Source organism: Sinocyclocheilus anshuiensis, unplaced genomic scaffold (assembly GCF_001515605.1).
Source record: "Sinocyclocheilus anshuiensis isolate Anshui unplaced genomic scaffold, SAMN03320099.WGS_v1.1 scaffold658, whole genome shotgun sequence".
Classification (NCBI taxonomy): domain Eukaryota; kingdom Metazoa; phylum Chordata; class Actinopteri; order Cypriniformes; family Cyprinidae; genus Sinocyclocheilus; species Sinocyclocheilus anshuiensis.
The window spans coordinates 907,299-926,028 of NW_015542402.1; the positions used below are offsets into that span (position 1 = coordinate 907,299).

At 37.7% G+C, this 18,730-nt stretch overlaps 1 protein-coding gene across 2 annotated transcripts in view; it reads left to right on the forward strand.

The window, feature by feature from the left end:
- The window catches only part of LOC107692977 (protein Jade-1-like), a 66,858-nt gene that overhangs the window by 39,911 nt on the left and 8,217 nt on the right, over nt 1–18,730 (forward strand). For both annotated transcript variants that reach the window (XM_016492206.1, XM_016492207.1), the window contains exons 8-10: nt 2,332–2,448; nt 5,137–5,649; nt 7,832–7,949. In XM_016492206.1, the coding sequence (XP_016347692.1) occupies nt 2,332–2,448; nt 5,137–5,649; nt 7,832–7,949 (748 nt within the window). The remainder of the gene's footprint in view (nt 1–2,331; nt 2,449–5,136; nt 5,650–7,831; nt 7,950–18,730) is intronic.

Genomic DNA, 18,730 nt, shown 5'->3' on the forward strand with positions numbered 1-18,730 from the left:
TAGCACTCTATTTTAAGGACCAATTCTCGCTATTAATTAGTTGCTTATTATCATGCATATTACTAACATATTAGCTGTTTATTAGTACTTATAAAGCTCATATTAATATCTTATTCTGCATGAGCATATTCTAGATCACTTAATCCACACCATACCTAAACTAACAACTACCTTACTAACCTTTAATAAGCAGCATATTAGGAGTTTACGGAGGCAAAAGTCATAGTTAATAGTTAGTTAATGGTGATAATTGCTCCCCAAACTAAAGTGTGACCATTCTGGGTATTATTAATGATAATATACTAATTCAGTATGTTAAGTAATTATACTTATATAATTTTTTTTAGAATAATTGCTACAATATTACCTCACCATTCAGTGTGTAAATCATACCCCTAGACTAACTAAACAGTTTATTTTGTACTTTTATTTAGTTTATTTAGTTGTACTTTTATTTGGTAACAAAAAACACGCACCAGTGACTCCAACAACTCTTTTCTGCTGAATTAGCATATTTCTAAAATCTGTTTTGTACCTTTAACATATTGATTTATATTTTTATTATTGTAAATTATAAGATGACTTTGCAATAAAATTGCATTAAATATCAGATTACAGTTTTTCACCTTAAATAGCAAGGGAACGTACTGTTAACTAATTAAAGCATTTTTACAGTCATTATATACATACAACGTAAAAAATGATTATGTACAATGTATTTATTTAAACATTCGTTATAACTGAAATATTTTTACCTGAAATTAGGAATCGAATCAAATTGAATTGAATTTAGAGCTTGCGTGTCACGAAACTCTTCTTAAGAAAATTTAAAAGATAAATACCAAGAAGTTCATAACAATGCTCCTAAGTGCAATTTGTGCAGAAGTTCTCAACTATGTTCTTATGAACATCTTATTTTTTGAAAGTCTTCTGCGTTATCTGACTGAATGGCGGTTCTTGCTGAAGACTTGTTTTAAATGATCATCTAACCTAAATGTTTCATCACTCAGTGTATTTGTGTTTCACAGTTTATAATTATGTGTTGACTCATATTTACATCATTAGGAATATACTTAATTATACTTAACAATTTTTTTTGCACAATAGCTTACACACAGCGCAACGAACTTTGATTTCAAACTCTGAATTTAATTTATTTTAACTAAAAAAACTAAAGTAAACAGTCAGTAATAAAAAAATAACAAATTAATGACAAGCAATAGCACAAACAAATACTATAGCAAGATACAAATGAAATTAACTGCTTTGCTGTAATATTCAGGTACAGAAGTACTACAGAAATTGGATAATCTATTCAACTGTAAAATAACACTGGATAGTCTTCACTGTAAAAATAAATATTTATGACACCGAAGCAGCAGGTTTATTTAGGCTGCTGTCTCTTTAAGCTCTCACGCACAGATCTAATGAACTGTTACACGTGCGTTTTGCTTCTCAACTGTTTACATTCACTTAAAATAGCCTTTATACCGACTGTGTTTAATATAAACCGACTGTGATTACGTGAATTTGTGTTGATGGGCATTTTGACATAATTTTGTATGTATTTGGCCGTTTATGCGCAATAAGGCGCGAAACATAACTCAATTTGGGCACACTTTATTTTAAGGTCCAGTTCTCGCTATTAACAAACCATTAACTATGACTTTTCCCTCAATAAACTCCTAATTTGCTGCTTATTAATAGTTAGTAAGGTAGTTGTTAAGTTTAGGTATTGGGTCGGATTAGGGATGTAGAATATGGTCATGCAGAATATGTGCTTTATAAGTACTAATAAACAGCCATTATGTTACTAATAGGCATGATAATTGGGAGAAGTGAGAATTGGTCCCTAAACTAAAGTGTTACCACTTTCTGTAGTCTGAATATCCCACATTATAAGCATGGAACCTGCGGGAGTGAGTAGAATTTGAAGTTTGAAGATCTTTTGCACTTCGTGCAGATTACCTAAATAATCATATTAAGTGTGCACATTATTTAATTGTGACCAGCTTGACGGCTGTTCAGCACTCAGCATTGCATTTTTAATGCGCTGTGTTTTTTTGAATGGGTACTTTTAATGAGACTGTCTCAAGATGGAGTGATCCACTGCATTCATTCGTGGGTAGTAGAAAATAAGAAGAAAATATCAGTTAAGAAAAATGTATTCTTAAGAATTTTTTGTCATTATGCCCTCAGAACCAGATCAGGAAATTTAGCTTTACTCACTTGTTGACTCACCTGCAGCCATCCCTAATCCGATCACTTATAGTACTTTTCGATGTGTTAACTGGGTGTTTTCTGACTTGTGTTGTTTCCATGTCATCAAAGGTGAGCATTGGCTGCCCTGAGAAGATGGAACCTATTACTAAAGTATCCCACATCCCAGCCAGTCGCTGGGCCTTGTCCTGTGGCCTGTGCCGTGAACACACAGGCACATGTATACAGGTGAGAGACATGCTGCTTTTGAACACTCGACTCATTTAAAGAGCAGAATAGTTTAATGCTTTTAGTAAGAAAGGATGGGCTACTTCATAAAGTCTAATCAAAATCAATTTTTTACAATATGCATTATTTCAAGGCAGCTTTACAGAAAATCATAATATTAATGTTTACAGCATCTTCACAACCCTCTACAATGCGAGTAGCGACTAAATCTTCACTCTGGGCGACTTGATGTCTATCGTTAGCCTTTGGCTAATAAATTCTTAGATTTTGCTCGCCAGTGTCTGAGTTGGAGGCTAAGTGTAAGTTTAGCACAGATATATTTTCACTCTGACTGAGCGCTTCAGAGTTTCTCTGTGTGATGTTTTTCAGTTAATCTCAATGGATGCGCAGCACACCTGTATTTGACGCACCGTAAACTCTAGTGTGAAGGAGCACGACTCGCCGGCGCTTTGCTGAGAGTGCTGTGTTTCTCACACCAAAGAAAGAGAGCGAGATAGTCTTATATACCATGCAGAATTAACACGTTACATGTAAAAGATATTCTTCGTTGCATTTTCCTGTCAAAATGCTTGATTATCATATATTATAACGCTTGACTGACTGATGTTAAGAGTGTACTTTCAGATATTTAAAAAGCTGTGCCATTTTACAAACATAAGCTTATATATATATATATATATATATATATATATATTTACTTGGGTAAATATTTAGAGGGTTGCTTAATGCTTTTTAGTTACATATAGCAGATTAGAGCTGTGCTATAATATAGTTTACATTAAAAATAGAGATCCAAGCAATCAAGTAGTTGCGATAAGTTGTGTGGTACACATCATGAGTATACTTGTACGTATGTGGGTATAGTTACACATACTTGCATATCCAAGATTATATAAAGAGCTAGTAAAGAAATAAAGAATGCAGAAATGCAAATACTGGCTAATTCATCTTATTTGTCCTCATGTTGTTCCAGACTAGTATTTATTCATTTATTTTTGGAACACAATATAATAAATTGTGAAGATTTTGAGGAACGCTCCTTTCCATGCTGTTACAATGAATGGCAACTGATGCTTTCAAGCTTGAAAAAGGGCACAAGAGCACCATAAAAGTGTCATAGAAGCAGTCTATACAAAGAGACGTAATGGCTTTTATTATTGACTGAAAATCAGCAAAAGATTTAGTTAGTGAGCTGAACTAGAGATTCATGAGCAAATAATTTCAGACTGGATTTATGAACAGGATCTACTTTTATCTGATCACGAATTCATGGATGATGTTACATTGGAGAGCTAGGGTGGATGTCACAATTTTCTCGTGAATAATGAAAAATTGGTTGTGTCTTGATAAGTCTTAGGGAAGAGTATTGCCGTATAGCAAGTTGTGCTATTATGATATTTGTATGGAGCTTTTGCGTCCTTTTTGATGCTCAAAAGCTTCAATCCCTGTTTGTTGTTACTGTGTGGAAAAGAGCTAACAATGCAATTCCTCAATTTTTCAGTTTGTGTATCATTTTGGAAGGACATGAGGGTGAGTAAGTTATGACCAGAGCTGGGTAGATTACTTACAAATTGTAGTCCGTTACTGATTCCAAATTACATGACAAAAATTGTAGTTAATAACGTAATCTGTTACTCTACACATTTTAGGTAATCCAGTCAGACTACTTTTAGATTACTTTTGACAGAACTCATTTATCACTTTGATTTAAATAAGATAATCTTGTACCATATTGGTATAAAAATAAAGTGACGTGACATGTGGCCAAGTATGGTTACCCATACTCGGAATTAGTGCTCTGCATTTAACCCATCCTAAGTGCACACACACAGCAGTGAACACACACACACCGTGAACACACACCCGGAGCAGTGGGCAGCCATTTATGCTGCGGCGCCCGGGGAGCAGTTGGGGATTCGGTGCCTTGCTCAAGGGCACCTCAGTCGTGGTATTGAAGGTGGAAGAGAGAGCGCTGTACATTCACTCCCCCCACCTACAATCCCTGCCGGTACGAGACTCGAACAAAGAGAAAGAAAATATATTCCATTCGTCGTTATTAAAAACATGAAGTGCATTAAACAATACATTACGTCAAGGTTTCCCAAACTGGGGTTCATGAAGGAATTGCAGGGAGGGGGTTTGTGAATTTAATGAAATGCTAATATTTAATTGCATCGTAAAAATGTAGAATTAAATCATTTAAAAATAATTCTGTTTACACATGTTTAACCAATACATGGTTAAGTAACCCACTGATTGATAATTCAAATAAAAATTCATGTTTATCACTAGTTGATGTTTAAAAAGTCGAGAAAACACTTTTTAAAACTAGAATGATTTTTGTAAATCCGGTGGTCAAATGCTGTGACTAGTGACTGGTCTTTGTGTGAATGTCCACAAAACTGGAAGACTGGAAGGCTATTTTAGAAAAGGAAAATATAAAAGATGATAAAGAAGAATTAGGGAGAGTCAATAAATTATGCAAAATGTATTGCTATTGTGTGAATAATATGCAATAATGTAACCAATACAAAAGTAACCCTAGTCTGATTACAATTATTTTAAAATGTAATATAATCTAACTACAAGTACTTAATTTCTGGAATCCAGATTACATGTAATCAGTTACTGCCCAGCACAGAATGTGAGCCATTCTATTGCTCTAAACATGTTGTTCTGCTCACACAGTGCTCCATGCCATCCTGCGTCGTGGCCTTCCATGTGACCTGTGCGTTCGACCACGGACTAGAGATGCGCACCACTCTGGCAGAGAACGACGAGGTGCGTTTCAAATCATACTGTCTAGAGCACAGTAGCATCTCACGCTCGAGCAGCGGCGGGAATGCGGACAGGCCCGAACTGCGGCTCGCTGGTTCCGATCTGTCAGTGACTCATTCGGATCGTTCGAAGCAGGAACAAGCAGAACGTGAGAAAGCCAGCCAACGCAAGCAGAAGCTGCAAGAGCTTGAAGATGAGTTTTACAGATTAGTGGACCCCAAGGATGTTGCAGAAAGCCTTTCCCTGCCCGATGTTCATGTGGACTTCCTCTTCCAGTACTGGAAACTGCGACGAAAGGCCAACTTCAACCAGCCGCTGGTGGCCCGCAAGAGGGACGAGGTGGACAATCTCGCCCAGCAGGAGCAGGATGTTTTGTATCGCCGTCTGAAGCTCTTCACTCACTTGCGTCAGGATCTCGAGAGGGTGAGTATAGCAGCCCTTTTCTCACACGTTCTCATCTGACAAGCTGATTGTTTCAAACGGGTTTCCTGAACGTTATTTAGGCAAACCGGTATTCCTGCCAGAGCCACAGAGCGAGTCTTAAATAATGTTGACAAAATTCTGACATCACTTGCACTGTGTCTTAACCAGACTTGCTGTGATGCCACGATAAAAGGTATCATTTCCATATTGAGGTGTGGTCAGATTTACCAATATTCAGTGAATTTTCAAGGGCAAAATCCAATCTTTTCAAAAGGAAACCATGCGATCCATGCAGATTTCGTAATGGGTTCAAGTTGGTCACACAAGTTCGCCGTGCTGACAAACAAAAAGCTACTTGTTTTAAAAGTTACTTTTGTTTGAGCATTATACATTACTACACTATTGACCATAGACAATGGACCACGAAATTATGCAAAGAGTTTTTGTTCTAACTTGCCACGATGTAGATAAGTGACAACCGACAGGGGACTCTACTTTTGAAACAATTTCTATTGATGCGACGTCACAAAAATTGGGTGTCCAGTGACCGTGATGGTCTCAGCTATTGATTATGTGCTTTGTAATGTCATAAAGGTTTAAGTTTAGTTTAAATATTGTTGCGCATGACTTTAATAGCCATAATGAAAAACGAGACAGTGGATAATTTATCTCAGATCTTGAAAATAAATGAAAGGAAATCATTCAAACTGTGAACAAACAAATGTATATGCATATTTGATTGTGGACGGAAATTTGCGTTTGACACTGATACAGTCCTAACTCCTTTAAGTGTGATCTTTCGCTGTTACATGCAATCAGGTCATGGATAAGGAAAATTACTTCATTGTAAAGTAAAAAGAAAAGTAGCTGTGATGAACTTTGTTACTATTTAGTGTTTTTCTATCTATCCATCCATCCAATCATTCTGTCAATCCCTCCATCCATCCATCCATTCCGTTCCACCATCCCATCCAACCATCCATCCATATATTCCATCCATTTTATTCAACTATTCTGTCCGTCCATCCATCCTTTCATCTATCATTCATCCATCCATCCATCCAACCATTACATCCATCCATTTCATCCAACCGTTCATCCATCCAACTATTTTGTCTGTCCATCCAGTCCATCCATCCATATTCCATCCATTCTATCCAACAGTTCTGTTCATCAATTGTTTTCAACCATCCCATCGGACCATTCTGTCCGTCCATCCATCCATCCATCCAACCATTCCATCCATCCATCCATCATCCATCCAGTTATTCATTCATCCATCCATCCATCCATCCAACCATTCCATCCATCCATTTCAGTCATTCTGTCTGTCCCTCCATCCATCCATCCATCCATTCCTTTCAACCATTTCATTCAACCATATATTCCATCCATTCTATCCAACCATTCATCCATTATTTTCAACTATCCCATCCGACCATTCTGTCCGTCTATCCATCCAACCATTCCATCCATCCATTTCATCCCAACATTCATCCATCCAACTATTCTGTCTGTCCATCCATCCAATCATTCAGTCCATCCAATCATCCATTCCATCCAACTCTTTTTCCATCCTCTGAGAACCTGACAACAGGTTGCCGCACTGGAGACTAAATGGTTAGATGTGTAGCTAGGTTGGTTGCTAAGCACTGTAAATAGGAAGGCAATTGCATTCTGTCATACCGTATAAAGGCGTCTGTGGGTGTAGTTGCTCTCACTCATGTGCATGTGATCTAAGATTTATAAAGCGTGATGCATGACAAATTATAAATTATTTGTAGAAACATGTAGGAAATGATGATTGTATTTGGGGTTATTGTAGGCAAGTCATTGTATATGAGGCCCCTGGTATGTAGATTGAGAAAGTAATTAGTCAATTTTGATTTCAGGTCGACTTTAATCTGGTACTAAAATGCGTTGTATGTAATGTTACATACACAGTCAAATACATAATAGTTGAATAATTTTCTCTTATGAATGGGCATAATTCTGTGTATTATATTGAATCAAGATCAATGAATATATTCCACAGTAACAAACTTTATTAAACAAACAAACTCCAAGTCATATGGAACGGTTGGTATGATTTTACAGCATAGCCCTACACAGAAACATGCTAACACTTAACCATAGCGATTTCAGTTCGTAATTTAAATGTAAATGGTGTGTTTTCTTTCAGGTCAGAAACTTGTGCTACATGGTCACACGCAGAGAGAAGATCAAACACTCTTTATGCAACCTGCAGGAGAAGATCTTTACCTTGCAGATTCAGCTCTTAGAGAAGGACCTAGTTGGAGGTATGAAAACTCTCTGCAACAGTCTCTTGTGTTTTTCTTTTGCCATTTTGATCAGTGCCAGTTTTTACTCATGGCACAAGAGCGAAGCTGGCAATGCACGACCAAAATAAAAAATGTGCTGGGTAAATAAGTTCAGACCACTCATTTGCGTACAAACATGGTTGACAGCTGTTAATGTACAATCACCATTTTAGATCGAGTATCTGTAATACTGCATAAGATTTCCATTCCAACTGAAAGCATAAATCTAGGCTACACACTGGCAGTTTCAGAGCAAACACAAAACTGTGACACTTCATTCACTGATGCGCTTCCAACAGTGCATATACTTACTTGCTGGCAACCCACCAAAATAAAAGCTTGATGACTTTAGCTTTGAAAATGATGAAAATTCATATAAAAATGGGAAAAAAATTTAAATGTTAGCATTGTATTTTTAAGTGTACTATTAAATAATTGTATTTTTATTTAAATAAACTTTTATTTTCAAATATAGTAGTATTATCACACTTTTTTATTTTTTTATTTTTAAAATAAACTAAATAAAGTGCAATAATACTATTATTACTGTTAATTAATTAATTGTTTTATTTTTTATAGTTATATTTAAAGGGTCACATTGAGCAGTGTAAGCACCAAACCAAATCTCCAGGTGCTCTCATGAGAACCAGACCGAAAAACTTATGTGCACCCCTGACAATATATTGTGAAATGGTTCCGGTGGTGATACTGGTTGGAAAGATCTTTCAGCCAATCAGATTTGAGGACCGGAACAAACTGTTATATATGCATTTTTTATTGTTATCAGGACCTCCTTAGCATTGTATTTTTAAGTGTACTATTAAATAATTGTATTTTTATTTATATGTATTATTATTTGTATTTTTTCACTCACTTTTTATTTTCAAATATAATAGTATTATTGCACTTTATTCTTTTGTTTATTTTATTAAAACAACTAACTAAAGTGCAACAATATTATTATTACTATTACTAATTTATTTTTTATAGTTCTATTTAATGGGTCACACTTTGTACAGTGTGAGCACCAAACCAAACTTCCAGGTGCTCTCATGAGAACAAGACTGAAGAACGTTTGTGCATCCCTGTCTATACTCAATGCTTGCAGAGCAGCTTGCGTTCTTTCCTTTAGTAGAAGTAAAGGCAGATGAGGATGGAGAATCCAAGAAATGAGAAGCACCCTCCTCATAATGGTGACACTAATTATACGTTGAGTTGTAGTTGACAGCATGATCACCTGACCTGGGATTTGATGCTATCCTGTGCTTTATGTCCTGCTCCCCGATTACTGCTTTATCAGGTAATCATTCATTTTCCTCAATCAGTATTAAATGTGATGAATGTAACCGATCTCTATTCCGTTTAGCCTGTTCCTGTTTAAACACCATCACAAAAACTACACCTTGTGTTTATGAGAAATTGACAGACAAGGCTATTTTGTGATATTTAAGGAGATTAAGCCTACATAAGGTGAATCTGCAGCTTATTATTTTATTTATAGACTAATGTTCACATCCTGTGAGTAATGGTCATAACTCAAGAGATGGCCACCTTCATGCAGAGGTTAGAGTTTACATATCCAACACACCTGCCTGGAAGTTTTCAGTGATCCTAAAGACCTTAATTAGCTGTTTCAGGTGTGTTTAATTAGGGCTGGAGATAAACTCACCCCTGCCATTGTGATTCTATTATGTTAATTGTAGAGACTGTATTGATATTGAAGTGTTCATAGATTTGAGATAAATAGATTAAATATAATTTAGTGATACTATAATCATAGTATGTTTTTGTGTTGAGCAGTTTAAAAAGTTAATCATATTGTTTAAAGTATTAACATTCCTGAATGTGACTGTATTTTTGACAAATGAATTGACTTGCTCTTAGGTGACATCGTGCTTTCTTTTTCAGATTTCAACCCAAAGGAAAAGAGGCAGCAGTCTGATGTAAGCCAGCTTTTTAAAACTTCAACCATTGGACCACTTGTAGTCTGACTCCTCAAAATAATTATCTTAAAGGTTGTAGTCCTTTTGTCCTTTTTGTCCCACTTTTATTTTTAAAGATTGATCTTTTTGTCATTGATTGTGTTAAACTGTTTAAAAATAAATAAAGTGACTAAATGGCTGGAAAGGTGTCATTTTGATTTTAAAAGGGTTTCCCCAAACTTTGAAATGGTCAGAAATGTATGCACCAGCTTAATGTCGTTGGTAACAATGTTAACATGGTACATCAGATGGCAACATTGTTTTATGTTGAGATTTCAGTAATAGTTTCAATAAAAAAAAAATAAACAAAAGTGGTTTAGAATCAACATCATATTATAATATTGATCCAAAAATATTACCAATGATTTATTTTTTTTGGTTAATTTCAATATTGATTCAACCAGTGGTGAATGAAGTACACAAATCAAGTACTTGAGTAAAAATACAGATAACCCTAATAAAATATTACTCCAGTAAAAGTATTACTCCAGTAAAGTACTCCTTTACGATTTTACTCTAGTAAAAGTACAAAATTGATTTTTAATGTACTTAAGTATTGGAAGTACTGATCGATGAATGTTTATTTTGTAATTTTATATACTTTTTAATAAATTTTCTATTATATATTTTATATAATCCTACTGCTCAATATACCTGGCCTACCTATTAAATATATTAAAATATCAGGTTACTGATACTTCATGTGTGCAAACAACAATTCACTGTATAATATTGAACCGTTCGGTACGACATCCATGGTTCAGTACACAAATTGCGGGGTTTTTTTCTTTTGGTTTTGTTTAAATCATTTCCTTGCGTTTTATTTCTCTCATGTTTTGTGCCTCTGTTTGTGTGTACCATGAGTCTACGCACTGATATGAGCAAATGCCTCCCTACTTACAACGTGCATCTCAGGGAACCGAAGTTTTGATAGTAACCGGAGCATTCCCTTTCGAACCGTCTCTCCTTTTGCGTTGTACGCTTATGGGGAACACATCCAATAGCGCCATGCTATAAGCAAGTGCAGAACGAAGCCGCTCTGCAAGCCCAGCCCGGAGCGCCCATAGTGAGGGCTCCTAAAAAGCATGAGTCAAATATGAGATCCAAGCCAACATGCTGGGGTCTACATATCAAGACCTTCTTCACTAATCTAGGGGATTAGGTAAATTAAGCAGACAATATACCTGGCCTACCTATTAAATATATTAAAATATCAGGTTACTGATACTTCATGTGTGCAAACAATTGAAAAAAAATGTTTGATATATATATATAAATGTGTGAATGTGTGTGTATGACGAAGCCGCTCTGCAAGCCCAGCCCGGAGCGCCCATAGTGAGGGCTCCTAAAAAGCATGAGTCAAATATGAGATCCAAGCCAACATGCTGGGGTCTACATATCAAGACCTTCTTCACTAATCTAGGGGATTAGGTAAATTAAGCAGACAAAATCCATGCCTGAAGGGCAAGTACGTCTAGGTTATAAAATCTGGTAGATGGCGAAGACCAGCCAGCTGCCACACATATATCACCAATTGAAACTCTGCTGGACCAAGCCCAGGAGGAGGCCATTCCTTTGGTGGAGTGGGCCCTCACTCCGATAAGACACTGCAGGCCCTCTGAGGCATAAGCCAGGGCTATAGCGTCAACTATCCAGTGAGACAGTCTCTGACTAGCAGCCCTTTAAAGGTGGCCTCCAAAGCATACAAAGAGCTGCTCTAGTGCCGGAACCGGGCAGAGTGGATTGGGACCCTGCTCATCCTCTGAATTTGGAAGATAATTTTTAGAAGGGTAATGACTTGTGCTCTGAACAGAGTGGAGAGCACTTTAGGCACATAGTCGTGTCTTGGTTTGAGGACGACTCTACAGTCATTAGGCCCAAACTCAAGGCATGAAGCACTGACTGACAGTGCTTGCTGCCATATACCTTTTTTTCAGTGCCATCAACGAAGGTAAGGGCAGCAGAATTAGGAGAGTCGACGTGTGCAGAGTAGGGGGAGTGCCACGCCATGGTAAGTTTATCGTGAACTTCTGGAAAAAACAGGGCCGGTCTCTGGTGGGAGGTTCGTTGACAACGGCCCAGTGGGTATCGTTCTTCTAAGCGGCTGCGGGCAGGCTCTTCCGGAGCCGACATTTCTAAGCCGAGATCTGATCCACCTAATAAAATCTGATTGTTCGTTGCAGATGGGGAGTTGGGTTGGGGGGGCTTGATCTTCATGTGTAAAACACGCAAGCGGATTGAAGTGCTGCGGGGAGAGTGAAGCACGCGGGACCTGTGCTGGCGTGACATCACTCAAGCCCAGTTGCTTAGCCCCGTGACTCCAGCATCTTCCCGCTGCCGGGGCTCTTCCCCAGCGAGTAGCAGGCTTAGAGCTTCTTGCTTCAAAGTCTAGCAAGGAGATGATCTTCGCTCTGAAGGAGAAAAATTCTGATGAATGGCGCTCTGAGCAGACTTATATAGCAGTCTGCTCCACCCCGTTTGGCGGCTGAAGTGCCATTTGTTCGTGCAACTACACGAACGTGAACAAATCAGGCTTCAATATCAGAGTAAACAGAAGTTCCTCATAGGCGTGCAATGCAATGGGAGAGACCGTTCGAAAGGGAACATGTTTTTTCATCAGTCGAATGTTTGAAATAAGTTCCTATTTTGATCTGATATGGCTTCTTATCACAGAATGAGGCAGAAAATATATTCTAACTTTAAAAAGTCTATTAGCAATGGATTATTAATATGAAAATACCCGAGATGGCTTGAAGAACCCAGATAAACTATATATTGTCGTAGATTTGTATTTATTGTCTTCATGTTTCCTCATTCAAAACGTTTCTACTTTTAATTCAGCTACAGCTGTCGCTGGATACCTTTATCCTAGAGCGTCATGAGTTCTATTACTTCTGTGATGCATATGTGGAGTTTCTGCGCAAGGGTGCCCTCTGGCTTCCAGTATGAATGAAACAGACATTACATGTGTTTATAGCGCTAAATAATGACCACTCCACAAAAACAATACTTCTCTCAAAAGAACTTTGAAGTAGACATGTAAAAATCCATGTTTTTCTACAGAGTACAGAAGCACTCAAGCTCAGAGGATCTCCCGTTCTTGGCTCATTTTGAGTCAGACTTGTGAATTCACTGAATTGTTAACAGAGGCTCGCTCTGCCTGAATCATTTGAATCAGCAAGTTGTTGGGTATTTCTCAAATGCAAGGTTTCATAGGCCCAAACTCAAGGCATGAAGCACTGACTGACAGTGCTTGCTGCCATATACCTTTTTTTCAGTGCCATCAACGAAGGTAAGGGCAGCAGAATTAGGAGAGTCGACGTGTGCAGAGTAGGGGGAGTGCCACGCCATGGTAAGTTTATCGTGAACTTCTGGAAAAAACAGGGCCGGTCTCTGGTGGGAGGTTCGTTGACAACGGCCCAGTGGGTATCGTTCTTCTAAGCGGCTGCGGGCAGGCTCTTCCGGAGCCGACATTTCTAAGCCGAGATCTGATCCACCTAATAAAATCTGATTGTTCGTTGCAGATGGGGAGTTGGGTTGGGGGGGCTTGATCTTCATGTGTAAAACACGCAAGCGGATTGAAGTGCTGCGGGGAGAGTGAAGCACGCGGGACCTGTGCTGGCGTGACATCACTCAAGCCCAGTTGCTTAGCCCCGTGACTCCAGCATCTTCCCGCTGCCGGGGCTCTTCCCCAGCGAGTAGCAGGCTTAGAGCTTCTTGCTTCAAAGTCTAGCAAGGAGATGATCTTCGCTCTGAAGGAGAAAAATTCTGATGAATGGCGCTCTGAGCAGACTTATATAGCAGTCTGCTCCACCCCGTTTGGCGGCTGAAGTGCCATTTGTTCGTGCAACTACACGAACGTGAACAAATCAGGCTTCAATATCAGAGTAAACAGAAGTTCCTCATAGGCGTGCAATGCAATGGGAGAGACCGTTCGAAAGGGAACATGTTTTTTCATCAGTCGAATGTTTGAAATAAGTTCCTATTTTGATCTGATATGGCTTCTTATCACAGAATGAGGCAGAAAATATATTCTAACTTTAAAAAGTCTATTAGCAATGGATTATTAATATGAAAATACCCGAGATGGCTTGAAGAACCCAGATAAACTATATATTGTCGTAGATTTGTATTTATTGTCTTCATGTTTCCTCATTCAAAACGTTTCTACTTTTAATTCAGCTACAGCTGTCGCTGGATACCTTTATCCTAGAGCGTCATGAGTTCTATTACTTCTGTGATGCATATGTGGAGTTTCTGCGCAAGGGTGCCCTCTGGCTTCCAGTATGAATGAAACAGACATTACATGTGTTTATAGCGCTAAATAATGACCACTCCACAAAAACAATACTTCTCTCAAAAGAACTTTGAAGTAGACATGTAAAAATCCAGTAAAAGTACAGAAGCACTCAAGCTCAGAGGATCTCCCGTTCTTGGCTCATTTTGAGTCAGACTTGTGAATTCACTGAATTGTTAACTGGAGACTCGCTCTGACTGGAGTTGTTGACTTGAGAACAGCTGCAATCTGATCAGTCAATTGGCACATAAATTGTTCACTGCGAATTGCAAATCGATTTAACAGTGAAAAGAACCAGCTCGTTCACGATTTGGACACCGCTATCACATCTCAGAGCAAGTGATGATTCCTCCAGTTCAAAATAATGAGGAACGACATGTTTTTTTTTTAAAGAAATGTAGTGGAGTAAAAAGTATGATATTATGCTTTGGAATGTAGTGAAGAAAAAGTTTCACAAAATTAAAACACTCTGACAAAGTACAGATAATTGAAAAATGTAAAATGTAAAAACACTTTAGTAATAATGTGGCCCTACTATGTAAAGCACTAGAACCATTGCCAATTTTGGCACTAAATGTTAGACTAAGCCACCCCAGACATGAGGCTGGGAACCCACAAGTACATCAAGTACCCAATACACAGATATGTTGTGGCTGAGACAGGTATCAAACAGTAATGAAAGGTTTCACACAATTTATTCAAAGACGGCATACAATAAAATACAGGACTGATCTCTTTAATATACAAACATTAAAACACCTCACTCATATAACATTATACACATGCACACTTTACCACTTCAGAACTTGGGGAATGGCCTATCCAATAAACTCAGCAACCACACATGCCACCACAGTGCCAAATCACCCGTTGTGAACACTGCAAACTAACAGCCGCACCACCACCACACATGGAGGACTCTGGCTAATACTAGCACACCAATTCTGAAGGGAAAATGAAAACAATGTAAGACACAACCACTCATACACTTAAAAATATCCTCAATCAAGGGGCTGTTGAAGAAAAAGAGCAAGTCAAATAAAAGGGCAACTGCTCACTGAAAAGCAGCAATCACCAGATACCAGCACCAAAAGAACTTTGAAGTAGACATGTAAAAATCCATGTTTTTCTACAGAGTACAGAAGCACTCAAGCTCAGAGGATCTCCCGTTCTTGGCTCATTTTGAGTCAGACTTGTGAATTAACTGAATTGTTAACAGAGGCTCGCTCTGCCCGAATCATTTGAATCAGCAAGTTGTTGGGTATTTCTCAAATGCAAGGTTTCATCCTACAGAGGCAGCGTCCTTGCTAGTCAAGTCCTTTGTAGGCTTGTAAGCTAGTGTCCTCATCAGCATTAAACGAGGAATGACATGTTTTAAGAAATGTAGTGGAGTAAAAAGTAGGATATTATGCAGGGCTCCAGACTGACATCTGAGAGCAGTAGCACCAGCTCCACTAAGTTCTACAGATGGTGGCGCCAGAAGCAGATTTGGTAGCACTGGTGGGGTGGTGTGTGGGGGTATTAAAAATAAGGATAACTTCATCATAAAATTACTATTGTTTTGCATTAACAAGTGCAGTTACTAATAATATTACACGTTTATTTCTTGGTAATGCACATTTGACAGTAAAGCACACAGCTAGAGTTGAGAAGCATACAAAATGTACTTTTATTAACAATAGTAACGTGCAAAATCTAATTTCATATGAAAAATTTATATATTCTACTCCTATTTAAAGTACCATTATTGTTCTATAGTATTATACTGAACTGATCGACAACTTCAGTGATTATAAAAGAAGCGCTCTTTACTTGCTTTGTGTCGGAAATTGAAGAAAAGTTTGTTTTTCAAGGCACTTTGTGACGAATCATGAAGATTTGATGATTTAATGTTTTATAATAGTGATTGTATAATATCAAAATATAAAGCAATAAAATGGAAATTAATGTCTAATAAGCCAATAAGTGCTTTGCTTACAACAAAGTATATTTTGTCAATATAATTTAAATTGGATATTTTTAGAGCTTTAAAGTGCTGGAAATATTTGTGTGAAATACTTGAAAGGCATTGAAAAGTGCTTGAATTACTCTCAAAAGGTTATACAAACCCTGAAATGAATAATGTAATAACATTCGACTATTTCTGCCCCAACACCATGGTTATAGTTAGCGTAACTACTTCTGGTTTTCTACGTCAGCGCTGTTTGATCTGTTTATAACAGAGAATTCTGTGTAGAATTTGAATGTTTCTCATTAGATCTCGCAGCGACCGCTCGCAAAATGTTGTCGCACTGCAGAAAAAATGGTTGCAGTCTGGAGCCCTGTTATGCTTTGGAATAAAGTGAAGTAAAAGTAAAATTTTCTCAAAATAAAATTACTCTGATAAAGTACAGTTACTTGAAAAATGTACTTAAGTACAGTAATGAAGTAAAAATACAGTAGTCAACATTTGAAGTGGATCAAAACCTTTCATCAAAGTTGTCCTAAAATCAAAACAATATCCGTTCTTGTCTTAGGACAACTTTGATGAACTTTTTTGATCCACTTGAAATGTTGACTACTGTACTTCGTTACTGTCCACCACTGGATTCAACAGTGATGTAGAATCAACATCATAGTGTAACGTTGATTCAGTGACATTGCCATTGTTTTTTTCTGAAAATTCAACATTGTTTCAACATTTAAGTGTGGGTGAATAAGTGATGTTGAAACATCTTCACTTCATAATGATGATCCAGTGACGTTACCACTGTTTTTTTTTGTTTTTTTTAAATCTCAACTTTTTTCAATATTAATTGCGGGTGCAAAAGTGATACTGAACCAACACCACTTTGTAACATTAATTCAATGCAGTTAGTGTTGACGCATCAACATTGACTTAACATTGTTTCAATGGTTGCTTGCTATCTGGGGACCCTTCAAAAATGGTTCTTTTTCTATTTTAAACAACTGGTCAGTGAAAGAAGGTGCTCAAACTACATATTTGATCAGTTTCATTTTCTATACTTTGTCTATGTTGTTTGATATGATGTTAGATTGGTGTTGTTTAAACCGGGAAAATTTATAAAATTAAAAATAAAATATAGCCACAAACATTCATTGTTGATGTCCAAGCATTATTATTATTATAGGGATCATGGGAGAAAATGACCAAAACTGCCAAACTGAAACAAACAGAAGATGCTGACATGCACAACGTTTTTAGCACACACTGCTATTGCGGTGCATTATGGGATTAAATGAGTGCACTCAATGTCTACTTTGGTTTTGGACACCACTCCAAATGGCTGTCCACTCAGGATATAGGGGGCGATTTCGGTCACAGCACATGTACATTAAGGGCATTGATTTCACAATATACAGGCCAATAAATGGGCCACTTCCAAATATATATCGGCTCAACTTATTTTAGCGGCACCTTTTGGCCGATTCTCACATTTGATCTATACCCTGTGCACATCAGCCAAATTACATAATGATTGACAGTTTAAGTTATCAGCTATTGAAATTTGTTTGGCTGCTTGTGGCCTTTGTTGTTGGTTTGTCCAATTGATATTGTAGGCATATGTTTGCAACCTACTCGGGCTCAACGGAAATGCGTGCCTCTACCTATATTTCTGCAAAACTCAAAAAAAGTACCTATACGTACGGATTGCTGCAGTATCCAGTTGAAATGAACACTAGAGGCAGTAAACTCAGTTTTTTTCTTTTTCACACAAATCATGATTTACAGAACCAGAGTTTCCATTAAGAAAGCCTAATTTTCGCACAATTCCTTGCACGATATTATGTTATGACTTCAAAACGATGTTAACATGCTGTGAGATTTGAAAACTGATACTTTTGAACGTTAGAGTCACATATGTATGGGTTTTCTAACGCAGTAGGTTTGCTCAGTAGCTCACGTGATACGGCGTTGCACTTGTGCGGTGAAGAGCTCCGGTACAAATCCTGTGAAACTATTGTACAGTTCGACAAAACCGCTCAAACCTGCGTAGATGAGACTGTGTATAATACAGCCCCATTTCCAAAAGACTTGGAAGATTTTGTAAATTGCAATAAAAACAAGAATCTGTGGTTTGTTAATTCTCTTTAAAGGTGGGGTAAGCGATTTCTGGTAGCCAATGTTGACATTTGAAATCACCAAAACAAACACGCCCCTACCCCAAAAGGGTCTCGCCCCTATCTTGATAGCTCTGCCCCACACATACGTACGCAACCCAGGCAATGATTAGTTCTGTGAAACAAAGCAAAACCAATGTTACATTGTGTCTACACCGGACACGAGCGGCGCGACAAAATACTATAGAACTCATTATAATCAGTGATGCTGTCTACACCATAGATATATATACTGTACATATCTATGGTCTACACTGGATGCGGCGCGGCACGACACGACAAATCCCCGACAGAAAACTGCTGCTGCGTTCTATTCATGACGTATTGACTCAAATGATTTTCAACGGTCGCTTTGTCGC